This window comes from Pelodiscus sinensis, chromosome 5, assembly GCF_052426305.1.
Source record: "Pelodiscus sinensis isolate ZL-2025 chromosome 5, ASM5242630v1, whole genome shotgun sequence".
In the NCBI taxonomy this organism is placed as follows: Eukaryota; Metazoa; Chordata; order Testudines; family Trionychidae; genus Pelodiscus; species Pelodiscus sinensis.
The window spans coordinates 64,858,705-64,876,531 of NC_143056.1; the positions used below are offsets into that span (position 1 = coordinate 64,858,705).

At 45.0% G+C, this 17,827-nt stretch overlaps 1 protein-coding gene across 4 annotated transcripts in view; it reads left to right on the forward strand.

Moving 5' to 3' along the window:
* MAPKBP1 (mitogen-activated protein kinase binding protein 1) overlaps nucleotides 1–15,501 on the forward strand; it is a 128,144-nt gene extending 112,643 nt beyond the window's left edge. For 2 of the 4 annotated variants that reach the window (XM_075927191.2, XM_075927193.2), the window contains 6 exons: nucleotides 147–326; nucleotides 1,385–1,463; nucleotides 2,789–3,099; nucleotides 5,872–6,912; nucleotides 9,703–9,788; nucleotides 10,371–15,501. In XM_075927191.2, the coding sequence (XP_075783306.2) occupies nucleotides 147–326; nucleotides 1,385–1,463; nucleotides 2,789–3,099; nucleotides 5,872–6,912; nucleotides 9,703–9,788; nucleotides 10,371–10,664 (1,991 nt within the window). In that variant the 3' untranslated portion in view covers nucleotides 10,665–15,501. The remainder of the gene's footprint in view (nucleotides 1–146; nucleotides 327–1,384; nucleotides 1,464–2,788; nucleotides 3,100–5,871; nucleotides 6,913–9,702; nucleotides 9,789–10,370) is intronic. The other 2 variants (XM_075927192.2, XM_075927194.2) reach the window with 2 other exon arrangements.
* Nucleotides 15,502–17,827: the final 2,326 nt, after the last annotated feature.

Genomic DNA, 17,827 nt, shown 5'->3' on the forward strand with positions numbered 1-17,827 from the left:
ATGGCAGTAGCACTGATTTGCTGTTGCTCTTTCTTTAGTCCCTAATGTGCCACTTTCCTGAGTAGCTTCTTCTAAAAATGATATTCAGATGTGGCCAGGCTGTAGGCATTTATTGTGACTGTATGTTATTTCCAACACCTTCCCAGATTCTGAGAGCACAGAGCCCCTCAGTGTGGATGGTGCCTCAGACCTGGAGGAACAGGCAGATGGAGAGGATGAGGAGGATGCAGGCACGAGCATGGTGGAGGGGGAGGTCCCCAAGACACCAGATCAGGAGAAGTTCCTCAAGCAGCATTTTGAGACTCTGGCCAACAGCAGTGAAAAAGGTATACCTGCAAATCCTGTGGAAGAACTTTCTCCTTGATGAGATTTGTATAGCTCCAGACTCATCTGCTTTATAAAACCAAGGAGATCCCAAAGGTTCTGTCTTGCTGTGGCTGACACTTTACAACTGCTGGACTTTGCCTGTTGTATGTGGTGGGGAAATGGTAGAGATGAAGCAAAGTAGAAAGAGGTAAAGAAAAGCGTGTCTTTTAACTCCCATAATGTGGAGACGAGAATGTGTATAAAGGATTGTGGCTACATAAAGGAGCCTTTGTTTCTTGGATTTACTTCAGTATTTCTCAGCCTGCGGGTTTTGGGGCTCAGGCTGTCAGCCCAAGCTGGCAAAGTTGGGGCTCAGCAGTTTTAGCCCCCTAACTTTTCACGTCTTTGTAGGGGTGGGGATTACAATTTTTAAGTCCAAATTTGCCAGCACAAAAAGGCTGAGAAATATTGGGTTAATGGAAGTGTTCTTGTTGACCTGATGAAGTGCTGTCTTTGGGATCTGTTTGACCCATGCTGTTATCCCATCTGTAGCTTAGCCATGTAAATGATTAAAGGTAAGTGTGTCTATCTTTACAGTAAGATGGGGTGGCCTCTAGTGGTGCGTATTTGCATAGCAAACATCATCAAAGAGATGAGAAGTGGAACAGTGGGAGAGAATGAGAGCATCATATTGGAAAAAAGAGGTGTTTAGATTGCGTCAGTCTGTTCTGGGATCAGAGTGCCCTGCTAATGATGATCACAATTGTAGCTAGCATTGTCTCTGCATGCTGTCTTTCTCCCACAATCGAAGAGTGAGGAAAATAATCTTTGGGGAAAGGAATTAGGGAAACCCTTATTTTTGAAATACAGTTTGAGGCTGGGGAATTGTGATGTTCTGATTAAAATAGAAAAGGGCATCAGGAGATAAAATTATTTCTCTGTATTTTATCATTTCAAGCAGTTCTTGCATCTCCTCTGAAATGGAGGAGCATCTGCTAGAATACATCTGAAGAAACCTCATTTGTCCTAATGGTTGCTTCTTGTTGTATAACTTGTACATTTCCATCTGAATTCATAGGTGGATCATGTAGGACTCTGGAGAAAACCGAAAATATCAGCATTTCTTCTCGCTTTCTTTCCCAGTCCCCGTCTCTCAGGTATATCTCTGCTTTTTTTAGTAGTATGAACAGATTTCTTCCTGGGCACAGGGTAAAGCATGCCAGCAGCCTTCTGGATATGACACACATTGGCACAATGGGCTATTCAGATGGAGACCTGGCAGGCTGGCTGCAAAATGTCACCAATCAGATTGTCCATTCTGCATCTTCCTACCTGCTGTACATCAGCCTAAAGTGACAATGCTTCTTATCTAATTTGCTTTTTACCATTTATGCTCTGTTTTATTTTTTGCATTTCATTCAGCTTGGACAATGAAAAATTTTGCTTTGGTTCACCGTCAGTTCCTAATCATTTCTGGTTTCCATTCAGTATCTAGGTTATAAACACTGCAGGGGAATTTATTTCCCCTAAAATTAACCGTTTCCATTGAAATTAAAATGAAACAAACCACAAAAGAAACAGTTCAACTGATTGGTTTTATGGACTTTTTTTTTTTTTTTTTTTTTAAACAAACAGCATCTACTTTGAGTTCAAATTGACTTGTCAGCATCATTTTAAACTGAGCTGGATTCACCTTTAGCATTCAGAGATTGGCCACCTTATGGATTTTAGAGAAACCTCCTGGCATTGTTCAAGTGGCAGTGCTGGTTCCCCAATAGAGGTACTGTAGACTACATGCTACCATTTTTGCAACTGTGTCAAGACTCATGTACCTCTGCTCATCAAGGGTTAGTAACCATCTCCTGGCATTTTTCCACCATGGTTATGCTAGAGCTTCCAGTGTTACTAGCTTTAGGAGAACTGTAGTGGTGCCATAGCAGACTGAGTAGGGTAAGTTGCATACACTTGTGAATATATTATGGGGTTATCAGCCCAATTACCAATCCAGCCAGGTGGAGCTAGCTTTGATGTGTGTTCTACCACGATTGATCAATCTCCAGATGTGCTGGGGGATCCTCCATGGAGCACTCTAGTGGAAGGAGAGAGGGTTTTTGGTGTTGGCAGAGTGAGCTGGGAGGGACCACTCCTGACCCAGCCCGACCCATTCCTACCCTGGCAGAATCTCTCTCCTGGCTTCCCTTCCTGCAAAGTCCCTCCATGCAACACATGAGCCAGGGTCATTGGTGGCACTTAGTGCTCATCCTATGAGCCACGATAGGATGCTTTGAGACCAGCGCTGCCTTGGGCTAAAGTGGTGACACTACAGATTGGTTTGACATGTTACTCTCCATTTGCCAGGAACGTTGCCCTGAGAAGCTGGCTTTTAATAAATTTGTACTTCTTTTTCCAACTCTGTCTATTTATTTATTTGTGATTCATTAACTGTAGCCTTGAGAGTCCTGTTTCTGCTTTATTTCTGTAGGCGTTTGTCACGCTCCTTATCAAATCCGATACTGGATCAAAAATCTATTGGAGCTTCAGCCCAGTCAAAGCAGGTTTCTCCTGATCTGCTGAAAAATGGGAACAGCCATTGTAATGCTACTTTGGAGAATGACAACCTTCTGGATGGTGTAAATTCCTACCGGTGCATTTACACCCAAAGAAAACGGAAGTCGGCAGTAGAGACCAATAGGCTAACTGTGGGACCTGGAAGAGTTATTGAACCCTTTCCAGAGGCTACGGGGAATGCTGGGATGAGGAAGTGCCAGTCAGTTCATGACCTCCTTCACGATGGTAAGGAAACAGATGGGTGTGCCGTGTAACTACGGGTATGTCTATACTACAGCACTAATTCGAACTAACTTAGTTCGAATTAGAGCATCTAGACTTAAAAACTAGTTCGAATTAGTGTTTTGCTAATTCGAACTAGCATGTCCACACTGAGTGGACCCTGAACCGAGGTTAAGGCTGGCCGGAAGCAGTGCCGGCAGGGCATCAGGTTAGGACTTAGAGCGTGGAGCTGCTGTCTCAGGCTAGCCGAGGGCTGTGCTTAAAGGGACCCGACCCCCACCCCGGACAGACAGTTCTCAGGGGTTCCCCACTTGCAAAGCAGTCCTGGCTTGGAGTGCCCTGAGTGCCCACACTCGGCACATCACAGCACTCGGACATCAGCCCGGCTGCACTTGCCGCAGGCTGCCACCCGGGGATGGGTCAATCGGGGAGCTGCAGGAGAGCTTCCACCCCGAGGAGCCCGCAGAGCCACCCCAGTCCTCTCCATTGGGGGCTCGTACCCCATTCCTCCCTCACCTCCTTCCACTTACCCTTCCCTAGCCCCCCTTCCTGATGTACAAAATAAAGGACACGTGTGTTGAAAAATAGAAACTCTCTTTATTGAACAGAACTCGGGGAGACTGGGAAAAGGAGGTGGGAGAGGGGAAGACAGAGGGTGGGAGAGGGGAGGGCAACTAAAATGATCAGGGGTTTGGAACAGGTCCCATATGAAGAGAGGCTAAAGAGACTGGGACTTCTCAGCTTAGAAAAGAGGAGACTGAGGGGGGATAGGATAGAGGTCTATAAAAGCAGGAGTGATGTGGAGAGGGTGCGTAAAGAAAAGTTCTTCATTAGTTCCCATAATAGAAGGACTAGAGGACACCAAATGAAATGAATGGGTAGCAGGCTTCAAACTAACAGAAAGTTCTTCTTTACAAAGCAAATAGTCAACCTGTGGAACTCCTTGCTGCAGGAGGCTGTGAAGGCTAGAACTAGAACAGAGTTTCAAGAGAAGTGAGATAAAGTCATGGAAGTTGGGTCCATGGAGTGGTATTAGCCAGGGGGTAGAAATGGTGTCCCTGGCCTCTGTTTGTGGAAGGCTGGAGATGGAAGGCACGAGAAAAATGGCTTGGTCATTGTTTCGGTCCATCCCCTCCAGGGTCCCTAGTCTTGGCCACTGTTGGCAGACAGGCTATTGGGCTAGATGGACCTTTGGTCTGACCCAGTACGGCCATTCTAAGCTCAGGGCTCAGGGTCGGGGGTCTCACTGGACCACCCTGATTTTCATGCAAACCTGCTTCTGGGTGGCCAGGCTGGCAGCTATCCTGCCCTAGACGGCCACTTTCCTGTGCCTAGTGCGGAGGTCATGCATGAGGTCCACGATGTCCACACTAGACCAGGCGGGCACCCGCCTCTTGCGGACCTGTGCAGGCTCCCGGGAGCCGGCAGCCTGGTCCCAGGAAGAGGCAGAGGGCTGGGTGGCAGCGGGTGGCTGGCTCGAGCTGTGCCAGGTGCAGGGTCTGCTGGCTGGGTGCTGGCAGGCTTGCACCTGGCACAGGCACTGTAGCCAGCCCGTGCCCCTTTAAGGGCTCCGGGGCCGGGAGGGGGGCAGATGAGTTTCCCTGGTGGTGCCCTCCCCACCAGGGAAAGCTGGGGAGGGCTAGCCTCCCACTAGTTCGAATTAAGTGGCCACACAGCCCTTAATTCGAACTGCTTAATTCGAACTAGGCGTTAGTCCTCCTGGAACGAGGTTTTCCTAGTTCGAATTAAGTGCTCCGCTAGTTCGAATTAAGTTCGAACTAGCGGTTTGTATGTGTAGCGCCTATCAAAGTTAATTCGAACTAATGTCTGTTAGTTCGAATTAACTTTATAGTGTAGACATACCCTACAAGAGTATATGGATGGGGGCAGGGGAACTGATTTTAAGTAGAGCTAGTTCTTGTGGTAGGTCAGCTATGGGCTCTGGGATCCTTAACTCTTTGCATGCCAAGAAATATATCCTTAATTACCCGACAGACTAGTTTGTGGCTCCCATCACCTGTTGGCTCTGGGTAGGAATTGCTGGCTCAGCAGGCCTTCTAAATGAGAGGGAGGACTACAGGGGTTGGTGAGGATAGAGTTCAACTTTCATGCTGACTCTGAAATACTGGAAGTGTAACCCCTCTCCAGCCAACCAGAAAGTCAGTGGTTGCCATCGTTGTGGCACTCTGTCAAAGGGAGGGAAGTGCACTATGGCAGTGAACCAGAAATCCTGAACTAATGACTCTGTGGATTGGCAAGCTGCAGTAGCAAAGGCAGGGCATCCTGAACTTGCTAATACTCTGTGTCCAGTGTCATGTAGGTCAGCATTCTTGGCCAAGTCCTTAGTCACCATCACGTGGCCGCCATTTTTGATAACCAGTGTCGTCTGACGGTCTCAGCGGGGAGGCCACAGATGGAATAAGCCATGAACAGAAAACTCCTCTCTGGCCTGAGGTAGTCACTGCAGGGCAGGATGGAGCACATTGGCTGGACAATATGTTGGCCCTTTCCCCAGCACTAAATTCACTATTTTTGTCAAAACCACATTGCTCTATGTGAATGAGAAAGCTGAGGAGAGATGAGAAATGAGGAGTTTCTCCTGCTTCCTTTGGTTTCCCCTCTCTCTTAAAAATCCTTACTTCTAAAATCTTCTAGCCTTAGGCCTTATGGGAGGGTCGTCATCTTAAAATAAGCAACCAGGCCTCTGGGGAGTGAAGGAGGGGCAGGATTTTGAGACCTGTCAACATTAATACTGTTTCTGCTTAATTTTCACAGATAAGAGTCCAGGAACAATGTCCTCTACCAAGCAACGTCCTCAGACATTAGCGGTAGTTGAGAAGGATCCAAAACCTAATAATTGCAGGCAATTGTCTGCAAGCCTGCTGAAGATGGATGGGTCCAACTCCCTGGTGGTCAAAGATAGTAAGGTCACAAAACCAAAGTCCTACATGAATCCCACAACCAGCTTCATGGCCAAGATGTCACGCAGTATCTCTGTAGGGGAAAATCTATGCATTGGTGACCTTGCTGAAACACTGACTGAGGAAAGAACCAGCTCCCAGGGGTCTGAGAAGATACAGTTAACTCCCCCCGCAGAGACTGAGAAGAATAAGTCACCTACAAAAGAAAATGTCCCAGGAAAGCAGGCCCTTCAGCAAGTTGTAAGCTGCTCATCACCCAAGCCCTTCCACAGCAAGTTGGCATCATCAAATCGGGCACACCTGATCCTTGACATCCCAAAACCATTGCCTGACAGACCCACGTTGGCTTCTTTCTCACCCACCACCAAATCCAAAACCCCACTCGAACCAGAGTCTCCTCAATCTCCTGCTGGGTTCTGCAAAAAGAAATCTTCTCTTCTTGAAGGGCGGGTCTTCAAGAGGGAGAGCCCAGCTGCTGTATCTGTTGGACCTGCTAAAGAGAGCCCTGTGGAGAATCCAGCACTGAGGACAGAACGCCAGGATGAGCAGGGGGTTACTAATCCAAAACTGAAAGAGTTTTCAGAGGGCTTGCATCCAAGATCTCCAGAAAGCACACTGCCCAAATGCAGAGAGAGATTTTCCAGCATTGGCTGTGTGGTAGATAGCCCGCTTGGACTTTGCCCACTAGACCCCATCAGGCCACGGTCTCCCACAACAGTGGCCACCTCGGCACAGGACTCAGGTGTGCATGGATACCCATCTCTAATCTTCTTCCCCCTTCTGTCTTCTGTCTTTGTGAAACGCTTCACGATTCCATCACATTTCTTTACGTCCAGCTTCTGGCCTGTCTCGTCTTGTCTGCACCTGTCTCGTTCCATAAGTCACCCCCTCAACGGTGAGACATTTCAGTCTAGCATCCTTTTTTCTGACTTGAATTTCTGTTTCTTGTCTTGTGTCTTACATTGTCTAGTTGGATACTAGCTGAATGTTCTGTGGATCTTGTAATATCCAGCTTTCCCTATAGATGCTGTAGGGCTTCCCAGCTTGTTGGTTTGGGGGTTGAAAAGGTGTGGGGTTCATATGCTGTAACTTTTGAATTATTTATAAATGGGAGAGAGAGTGCAAGCTGGAGGACTACTCCTCAGCCTGAGAGAGAACTAATGCCATGCCCAGTCTGTTTCTGGCCTTTACCTCAGGGCACAATCTTTTGGTTAAATAGAAAATTCATGGGTAACATTAAGGCAAAGCAATTTCCGTGCTTTTCATTTGCCTTGCTGTTACCCTCCAGAAAGTAAGGATGCTCTTCTCTTGAATCCATTGCTATGTTGTATGACAAGCAGTCTTTAACCCTTTCCTGGGTGTTTTAACAGGGGGACAGTGTACAGGGCATGGGACTGTTTGAAAGGTTAGACAAACTTTTAACCCATCTTCTTTCCCAATATTGTTCACCTAGTTGTGAAGGGAAATAAGACACCTTTTATAATCTTTTGCTTCTTGGGGTCCTTCAGTAATGCCGTCTTCCTCTCTATAGTGGTGAACGGTTAGGTTACAAACCCCAGGATTGTGACCTTTCTGATGGAAACAGTGGATTGTAAAAGGAAAGCTTCATTTCTTATACACATGCAGCCTGGCCATCAAATATATATATATATATATAAAAAAAAGTGTGTGCACTAGAAGCTCGTAAAGAGAATTTTTTATCTAGATATGTGTGGGGCTTGGGTTGGTTTTTTTCATTTTGTTTCTGTTTTGGGTGTGTTTGTATATGTATGTGTGTTTTGTAGTGCCTAAATGCTCTGATTGAGATTGAAACCCATTGTTGTCCTGGGCACTTGTAAATAAGACACACGGTCCTTGGGCCTGAAGAGCTTAGTTTTAATATTGTACAATATTAAAATTTAGTTTTAATATTGTACAATATTATCAGAATCTGGGCTTTTCAAGAATTGGCACCCACTTGGAGCTATGGAATCTGATTCTACAACCATAAAGTCATAGACTAGTTGTTTGCACTGGGTGTGTTTGTTTTTCTTCTTGATTTGAGTGTCTCAGCAAAGTGACCACAAAACTCATGTGAAGTTCACAGGAAGTTTCAGCCCCAGGGCTGTAGGAGACATAGGTTTGCAACTAGAAATCCATCGCCACCATGAAAATAAATAAAAATAAAAGCAAAGGGGAAATGATAAAAGTCTCTTACAGCCACAGTTTTTTATTTATATGTAATATATAGCATGCCACTTTGAAAAAGGATGTGAGTATTACAGGGTGGAGTGACTTACTGGATAGGGAATTAGAGTTAGAGACCTGAAGTTTTTATCCTTGATTGACTCACTCTGTAACAGAGGAAGTTACTTGACTTCTTTGGCCCTGTTTGTCCATCTATAAATAGAATCTATAGATAAAGGTATTTACCTGTGCAAAGCTCTGTGAGCTCTAGAGATAGAAAGCATTGTAGAAGTACTAAATGTTTTCATTAGTATGTTAACTAGCCTATGTGTTTCTGTAGAGAGGTACTATCTCTGCTTCTGAGACCTGGCAGCTGAAAATGCCCATTCATCCAGGAATTTTTACTTCATTTACAACCTCTCTTTATGCTGGTGGTTCTCAGAACTGGAGGACGGCATAAGTCAACATCATGGGAGAAATCCATAAATAATACTGAACAGATTAGTAATGATCAACAACAAGAAAACTGAAACCACTGTATTAAAACTGTTGGTGATTCGGGAGGCAAAGAATGCATAGATCTGAGTAATTCCCTGGGAGTATCAGCATATGTCACTGGCTCATCTGTTCTGTATTCCCCTTCAGCCTTTCAATAGGTGGCCTCTCTTGTTCAGAAATAAGTGTTCCAGTGCTCTCATAGCCACTTTTTATTTTCTAGGTAACTGAAGGAGCTTGAGTAGCAATGTCCAGCAGTGCCGAAGTAAGGCATAGGCTGGCTAAGCTACATCTTGAAGCCTCAAAACAAAAAAAACCTGACTCCGTTTCAAATGTTATCAAAATCAGCTGATAAATAAAGCAGATATAGGGAAAAGAAGATTGTCTCTAAATATAGATATTTCTGTTCAAATATGACAAAAAATATGCACATCTGGCTACCCAAATACCCAAACCCCTTATTGATTATTGATAGGCAGAAGGCAAGGGCTGGTGTGTGTGGGGGGGAAGATAACTGTACTTACAAAATTAGTATTTCTACTAGTAAGTCTGCTATCAGTTCCCTAAGGCAGAGTTTTGCTGATCAGCTGCTATGGGTAATATTCTGACTGTACCTTCATAACTTATTTAAATAAATAATCTGCTGATGAAATCAGGAGAAATGTGAGGTTGGAGACAACAGTGTCATGAAGCAATCCTGGCAAGCTCATACTCATGTGGGATTCGTCCTAGGAGTGTTGTCATATATAGTGCCCTTCTTGGCTGGTAATAGCTGGGAGGCTGCCATCTTTTGTTCACGGTTTGGCACTTGCCTACTCAGTCTATGGCTTGAACCATTCTGGGTAGCCTCTCCTTTAAAAGTTGATTCGAACACACATTTGACCTCTAAAATAAATATTAGCAACAGTGTTGAAGAAATGGTGATTCTATAGATGGATTTTTTTAACAAATTGAGTGGGGTGGGGGTCTAGGACATTGGTATATGTTTGTGGCTAAGTTCCTTTTATTTACGTTCTCTCTTCAGAACGCTCCATCAGCATTGAGCAGTGTAAACATGTTGTATCTGAGCTCCAGGACAGCATGCGCAAGGCCGTTCACCTTTACCGCTTGGTAAGTGACCTCGAACACTGATCTACCAGTCAACTTGTTTCTTGACCTCAAGATTGAAGAACACACACGTATGCACTGAATGGATTGAGGTGTTCTAACTGTGGGTTAGTGGGTTGCCTTTGAGCTTGGGACTGGTAGTCAGGAATTTCTAGATTCTAATTTTGTCTTATCCAATGGCGTGCTGCATTGAGTTGGGCAAATAATTTAATATTTGTGCCTGATTGTCCCCTCAGTAAACTGAGGATAAACATTAACTCCTGCACAGGGGCATGGAAGGGGTTAGTTAATATTTGAGACTTCAGAGACACAAAGCACGACTGAAATACTAAGTTTTATTGTCCTCTGACTTTTCTCATAAACCCATTGATGCCCAGGGGATGGGTTAGTAAATATGATAGACAGTGGGATCTGAGCTCAATTTGTGAGCATACATACACTCTCTACAACCACTTTAAGGCAGACCCTATTGACAATTTGGAGTAGTGTGTTGTGCCCTTGGTGTAAGACTATTTTATGGCTCACAATGGCCCTCAAGAGTTGCAAATACCTTCTTTATGTCTAAATTGTACATTTTTCTTCTAGGTATCAATGGACATGGAGTCTTCTACTGACAAAGATAAGATTGCTGGCCTTCTGACAGAAACATTCTCTGTGATGAAGAAAGAATTGGACTCCCTGAAGGAAGGAGAAGGGCTCCAAAGGGCCAAGAAGGTGCTAGTGAAGCCACAAGATGCAGTTGTGTCGCTGAGTGAAGGGAGTGATGCCGGCTTGTCTAGTCCTACACGTTTTGGGGATGAACAGACTCTGGCTTTGCTGGAACAGTACTCAGAGTTGTTGTTACAAGCTGTGGAACGGCGCATGGACAAAAAACTGTAAAGGGGTGGCGGTCAGCAAAAACACGTAAACTGATAGCTACATAGAAAGAATCCCAAGAGGACCACCACAGTGGAAGCCTCAGACAAGTGCTGTTGCCACCCTGATCTATGGAGAGAGAGACCCTTTTAAACTGATCTCCTCAGCCCCATAGAACAGGCATACCCTAGTTTTTAGCAATGTGCTGGCCACAGTTTTAATAACTTTCCCCAGTGCTCTTCAGCTTCCAGTTTGTAAAGACAGCCTGGAAAGAAGAGTGCAGAGAAGTTGCTTGGAAGTCTCTCCATAGCCAGATGTTTGGCATCTCCCATAAGAACAAAAAATAAATTGTTTGCCCAAGAAGGTCTGAACTGAACAAAAGGCGCTTGGATGAAGCCAATCCCTCCTTCCCCCGGGCTTCATCAGAATCCAAAGGCAGACTTTAAATGTTCTATTTATTAATTTATTTTTAAAAAACTTTTGCTCTAATCTTTTCACAAATCTTTGGTGGCCATTTCCTTCCCTTCTCAAACACAACCATTTTTTTTTTCTCTTTTGCTGTATCCTAGCGAGACACAATCTCTGTATTATAATAACCCCCAAGAGCTGAGGCAGGCTGGAGTGGCTTTGCAATTACTAACTAGGTCTTTTCTGCTGCAGCCTGTCTTGCTGATCTTCCTTTTCCCAGACCTGGTTTGTTTCCTGCAGTAATCTTGCTTTTGTGAGGGGTACCTGGTTGGTTTTGCCCATTGTGTTCAAAGGCTGTTTGGGATATAATTTATCTCCACTGAGAGGGAGAATTTGGACCAAACTGTAGAAATTATATAACAAGAAAATAGTGGCGTTTTAAATGAGCGTTGGTGATTAATCTGTGTTCTAATACTTCAGATTGGGTTTTCATCAGACATTAAAAAGAAAAGGGTTGAAATAATGTTGGAGAAATGAAAATACAGACTCGAAGTTCCCTTTAGCCATATTCTGAGAGTGGAATTGGATACTGATCTCTTGATGTTAGTGAGACTGTGGTGAGGGGCATGGGTTGGCTGTTGAAAGCTTTTCTTGTGAGACGTTAAGTGGGAAGCATGACCTCCATCTCTCTGGGTGAAGCCCTTAATCCGTGTGGTCACCCATGCAACTGCTGCTCTCTCCCAATTTGATGCTTTCATTGTCCTGGTCAGGAAAGTCAGTAAATAGCTTCCAGTTGCTCTACAAGGAAAACAGATTTTCTTAATGTCCCCAAGGAGCAGAGAATAACTTACCTTTTCTAAAGGACTCAGAAAATGATCGCTCAGCAGAGCTGAGCTGCCAGCATTGGATACTATGGAATGTAATTATCATCCTTCCCCTACCCTTCTATGGGTCTCTTGATGAAGAAATAGAAAATCTTTCCCCTGTGAAATTCTATGTGCAATAGCCTTCTTGCCTTATAAGACGTCTCAAAGCTGGTAGTAATAGGGTTTATCGTCATGACTTACAAGTATCCAAAGTTGCTATTGGTCAGTATCAGAAAGCTAGTAAAATAGGATGTAATATAGGTGGATCCATATCAAAGCAAGTGGCTACCCAGAGAAGATATTTCATTTTCTTTCTCTGCCTTCAGTCTTCCTCTTAAAAACCAGAGAGAGCAGTATAGTCCGAGCATGTAAAACTCTAGTTCAGCAACCAAGCTTCAGTTAGTCTAGCATTGGATGTAAATGTTGGCTGCATCAGCAAAAGTCCTTTAAAGCTGGTAGCTGGTCTGAGGCAAGTTGTCCATCATTTTGGTCTTGTAGCTCTCTGGGATGGGGCTTTTCTTTGCTGCACTTCGGAATTAGGGACCTGCAGTGCAGTCTTTGCCCTAGGGCTAGTTGACCCATCTTTTCATGGCACTCCAGGACTGAAGGATCTACGGTGCAGCCTTTACAGGCCATCTGGTCGGGAGCCAGCTGGCCCATCTGTTTGCTGCATTCCAGGGCCGGGGACTAGAACCATGGTCTGGGCAGTGCTTAGGGCCATTTCTCTGCTTGCTGGCTGGCGATTGTTTGCTGAGCTACAGAACTGACAACTTGAGGTGCAGAAAGCCTGTTCAGAGCCATTCAGCTGGTTCTTTCCATCATGTGAATCTGTTCAAACATTTCAGGTGTCCTCTCTGACCTCTGGTTCAGAAGAGTTGTACTGTTCTTCAACGGTTAGACCTCAGATTGCGATCTTGCTAGTCCCCTCCCACTATTGCACTGTGCTGAATTGAATGGTGAGCTGGAATTCTGTGGTCAGCATCTATGGCAAATGGAAAGGAGCGGATTGCATAGGCGGAAAAAAATAAATGGGAGGGAGGGAGTAGAGATGCTCACAAATGGAATGTGAGAGCAATCTCTTGGTTCTCTGATGGGTATAGTCTGGGTCAGGCTGAATCTGGGTCATCCAGCTGTTATCTCTTCACTTTCAGACTGTGAAAACTTATGTTCCAGTCCACAGGAGATTTCTTCCTGGTACTGGGACACAGACACTCAGGAAAAATAGCAGTACCTTCAACCCACACAACTTCTGGTACAGGAAATAGTGGCTTGAGGGTTCTTTAAATTCCTTTCCTTGTAGATTTTGATTCCATTTTATTGTTATTTGTATTTAAAGTATGAAGTGGTGACATGGGATTGGAAAGGATGCCTGAGAAAGGGTGGCTGTAATGAAGAGACTATGCCCCAAAGCCATTCCTGTTAGATACAGTAATCCTGTCCATTGTGTATCTTGGACTGGTATATCTGAAAATCAACAGCTATCAGGATTCACAGTATTGTCAGATAGGACTCCCTTGGATAATTTCAAAGGGAGTGAGTTTAAAAAAAAACAAAGATTTTTGTGACTGCTGAATGTGGATATTCCTTGGATTGTGGGTGTAGGTGGGAAAAGAGCAAACAAGGGGCAAGTGTCTGATTAGAATTGTAGTGGGGCAGGCTCAAGCAAGTAGATTAGGAGGGGAATCTGTGGCGTGTGTGATTTTAAAATAATTAGGAAACAGTCAGAGCTTCCAGAAGAATAGTGTTGGAAATAGAAAATCTTGGCTTCAAGACGATAGGTTGCCAATAGAGGGCTTGAAGGAGCTATGAAAGATGTAGATCAGCAGAGGCAGGGCTTTAGGGAAGTAGAACCAGGACTGAGTTTAGTGGTGTGAATTAAAGAATAGATTTGGTAGTTGTTTTATTTAATGTCTTTTTATTAAGCCCCTTTTTCCCACCTGCTCCCATCTAAACAGTTGTTTCCTAGAAGGTGTGGGAAGGCTAAGTGTCTAATCTCAACTGTTTACCTAAGGTTTAGCATTGAAAGGAGTTTGTGCAGCTAAAAACCTATAAATCAAGCTGATATCCCCAAGTTTAGTGGTGAGAAGAGGTGAAGGGAGAAAGTGTTGCAGAGAGAACTTGATTCCATTGATATATATGGCAATTTCCTTGTGATTTCCCATTGATAGCAGTAGGAAGTGTGCTGAAAAACTCCAGTTTTGAGAGCAAAGGGAGCATAAATGTCTGTAACAAGACAGCGTAGTTGGTGGCTGCAGGCTGCACAGCTTACATTTGACCTGCCTGTTCAGCAAATGTCTTCATTGTAGTTTATTCCATAGTCTGGGGCAGAACTCCTGAACGATGATTGGTAGCTGGGAAGTGAAGAGATTGTGGGAGGAGGCAGTATTGGAGCCCAGATCCCTTATTGGTTGTGCACGTGTGTGGACAGATGTAACATATTAAAGGAAATTGTTTAGCGAAATCTTGGAATTTGGACCTACCACTCTGTGCTCTTTGTGTAAACACCATCCCTTCTACCAGAACATTCTGAAATGACAATAGTTTTCTTCTCATCTTGGTGTAGCTTGTGTTACTGTTCCTGAGGGAGCCCTTAGAGCCATAAATGAAGACCCGTGAACACACTGGTGCAGTGGAAAGTACTTGAATCTGAAAAGAGAGACAACTCTTTGCATTTTAATCCCTCTAACGCCAATTCACATTTTTTGCCAAACATGGAAACGCACAGGTGGTGCTCTTACATGAGCCTGCATTTCTTTCATTTTTCTCTCTCAGGTAATCTCCTTCCTAAGGAATCTCCCAAGTAATGTTTGGAGAGGGTCTTTTAGCACTCTCCTCGCTCGGCTGATCTCATTGAATCTCTGAGGAAGCAGTACATTTCTCCAAAGGAGTTGAAACACATGAACTTTAAATTTTAAAGTACATTTTTAAAGAAAATCAGAAGTAGAGGTATTTAAATACTGTTGGTATACTCATGCATTTGTAAGTTTTTCCACTTGGAATGCAGTATCCATGATATTAAATGATAAAATCCTCATCTAGAAAAAGGAAAAAAACATATACACAGGACTTGCAGCCCTTGAGTGCTGTTGAGCAGATGGTTCCTTCTGTAGATATGACTAGAATGTCCAGAGTTTCGGATTGCTTGCTGTAAATAATATACAGGATTGGACTGCATATTCATGTGGGTAACCTGCTGTAATGCATGGACAGAGATGCATGGGGCAGCAACTATAGGAATAAGCCATGTCCACTCTGCATGTCTTAGTTATGCCATAGGCACCAGACAAACAAATCTTTACCCGTGTTTTACAACACTACCTTTTTTTCTCCACCATTTTAAAAATACAAAAACAAATAAAAATAAACCTTTATTTATGAACGTGTGTTTTTTATACTTTGACTTTAGGTAAAAACAAATCTTTAAAATGTTTTTTTTAATTATTTGGGGGGAAAAAGTGTTTTATGTTTGTGGGTTTTTTGTTTTTTTTGCACTGTGAGGCACCCTTCTGGGGGTGTTTTTAACTCTGTATTCATTTGTACTCTGTGTCTTAAACAGTTTCAATAAAAATGTGATCATTTGTTACAAAGCAGTCTTTCATAGAGTTTATGGCCAGAAGGGACCCAGATCATCATCTAGTTTGCTCTCCTGCATAATATAGGCAATAAAATTTCACCTTCTTATTCTCACTTCTAATCCATAATTTCTGATTTGAGCTGCAACTTTGTTTAGAGCATGGGTTCCCAAACTGGGGGGGCGTGAAGAAATTCCAGGGGGGGTCGTGAGGCAACTCAGCCCTCCCATCAACCCGCCCCCCCCCCCCCCCCCCAAGTTTAGCTGCTATTTGTTTTTTGGCCCCAGTCAGTTCCTTTTTTTCCCCCTCAAGTTTTGCTGCTATGAGGGGGGGGGCGGGAGGCTGGCGTGAAGGTTTCTGAAAAATCAAAAAGGGGGCGTGATGCTGAAAAGTTTGGAAGCCACTGGTTTAGAGAGATGTCCTATATTGAATTAAAGATTTCAGCTGATGGTGAATCTGCCACCATCTTTAAGACTACTTCAATAGACTGAAGTGGCCTTAAGATATATCAGTGTGCAGCACATCTGGGACCAAAGTGTGATCTGACCTAATTCCATCCATTGGCAGGAGTTTATCCAAGCAACATTGAAAGGGAAGAAGTGCTTCCTGGGTGATGTAAATGAGAGCAGTGTTCTGACTAAACCCTGACTAATGGAAAGGACAAGCCTGGAATTTTGCCTTGTCAAAATCAGATAGCTTTTCCTTAATTATATATAATTATCATGAAGCCACAGTGTTGAAGCCTCTGCCACCATATCCCCTATCTAGATAACTATGCTGTAAGTTTGTGCACCTGAAGACTTGCCAGTCTGAGCCTATTTATAAGGCCCTATCAAATTCACAGGTCGTTTTGGTCAATTTCACAGCCATGGAGTCTTAAAATGGTCGATTTCAGGATTTTCCTCTGAAATGTCATGGTGTCGTAACTGTGGGGGTCCTGATCCAAAAGGGGATTGTAGGGGATCTCAGTGTTGTTGTAGGGTGGTTGCAGGATTGCCATATTCACTTCTGTGCTGCCTGTAGAACCCAGCTCTGAAGGCAGCAGCTGTGGCATTTCCTGCAGCTGGAGGAAGAGGCTCCCAGAGGTGGAGGTAGGTGCAATCTCCCCAGTGCTGCTGGGAAGGCCCCAAATGTGCTTCTAACTGCTAATCAGACTCAGGGCGAGTGATGGATTAACATATGGGGCTAGGGGGACTGTGCCCATGGGCCCAGGACAACTTTAAAATGGGTGTCAGTTCTGGTAGGAGTGATGGGGTAGAAGCTCCAAACCCCCACAGGTGCTAAATCCCTGAGTTCAGGGTGTCCTGAGTCCCAGCAGGGGGGCCCCAAACCCAGTGCCATCCTTAGGCATGTGCAGCCTTAAAGGGCACCTAAAAATTTGGTGGCTCCAAATTTGTGTGCCTCTACACAGCCATGAGTGCTCGTATGACTACAGATAGCCCTGATCACCATCTGCTGCTTTCTATCCGGCCCAACCCAGGCTGCTCCCTTGCTGACCAGCAGTAGAGCTACCTTCTTCCTGCCCCCTCCCTCACACCTCACCCATGTGCTCCTCTCCTGGGTGGTGGAAAGGACCACTTGGCCTCTGTGGCTTCTCCTGCCAGCCACAGGGAAGTCCTAAGTGCTGTGTGTGAGAGTGAGAGCGAGAGCAAGCGAGCGCATGAAGGGCCTCAGGTATCTTGTGTAAATTGTAAGGATGGGCCTGCCCAAGCCCCAGTTGAAGCCACCAGGAGAAGGGGGTGAAAACTGGTGCTCAGTCAGGAGTGGTGTGGAGGAGGGGGGAGCGAAAGCTCCAGGACCTGGCAGCCCCCCCTGAATCCAGGCAGGAGACACATGGGGTGGAAGATGAGTCCCAGCTGGAGCCCAGGTGCCCCCCAACTCCAGCAGGACCTGCTTGGAGGGGACCACAGCAGAGGGGAGAGGAGGGAAGGGTGAGGTAGTAGCAATCCTGAAGCTCAGGCATTCTGAGCTTGAGCAGGGATCACAAGGTAGGGAAGGAACAGAAGCCCAGAGCCCCAGCAGGAACTGAAGGGGAGGGCAGGGTAGGCAGCAGCAAATCAGAGCTCAGGTGTCCTAAACTAGGAGGGTGGGGGCAAGGGATGAGCAGAAGGCCCGGAAGACCTAGAGCCCCAACAGGAAATGTAGAGGAGAGGGAAGGGAAGGGGGCCCAGCTGCAGCAATGCCAGAACTCAAGTCCAGAGCCCAGGCAGGAGCCATGTTGGGGGAAGGCAGCCTAGAGCTGGGCAGAAGCTACAGGGACTGGAGCTGGGGTTGCCAGATGGTTTAACAAAAAATACCAAATACCTGCCCTGCCCCGCCCCCTGGAAAAAAATCCTGGGAA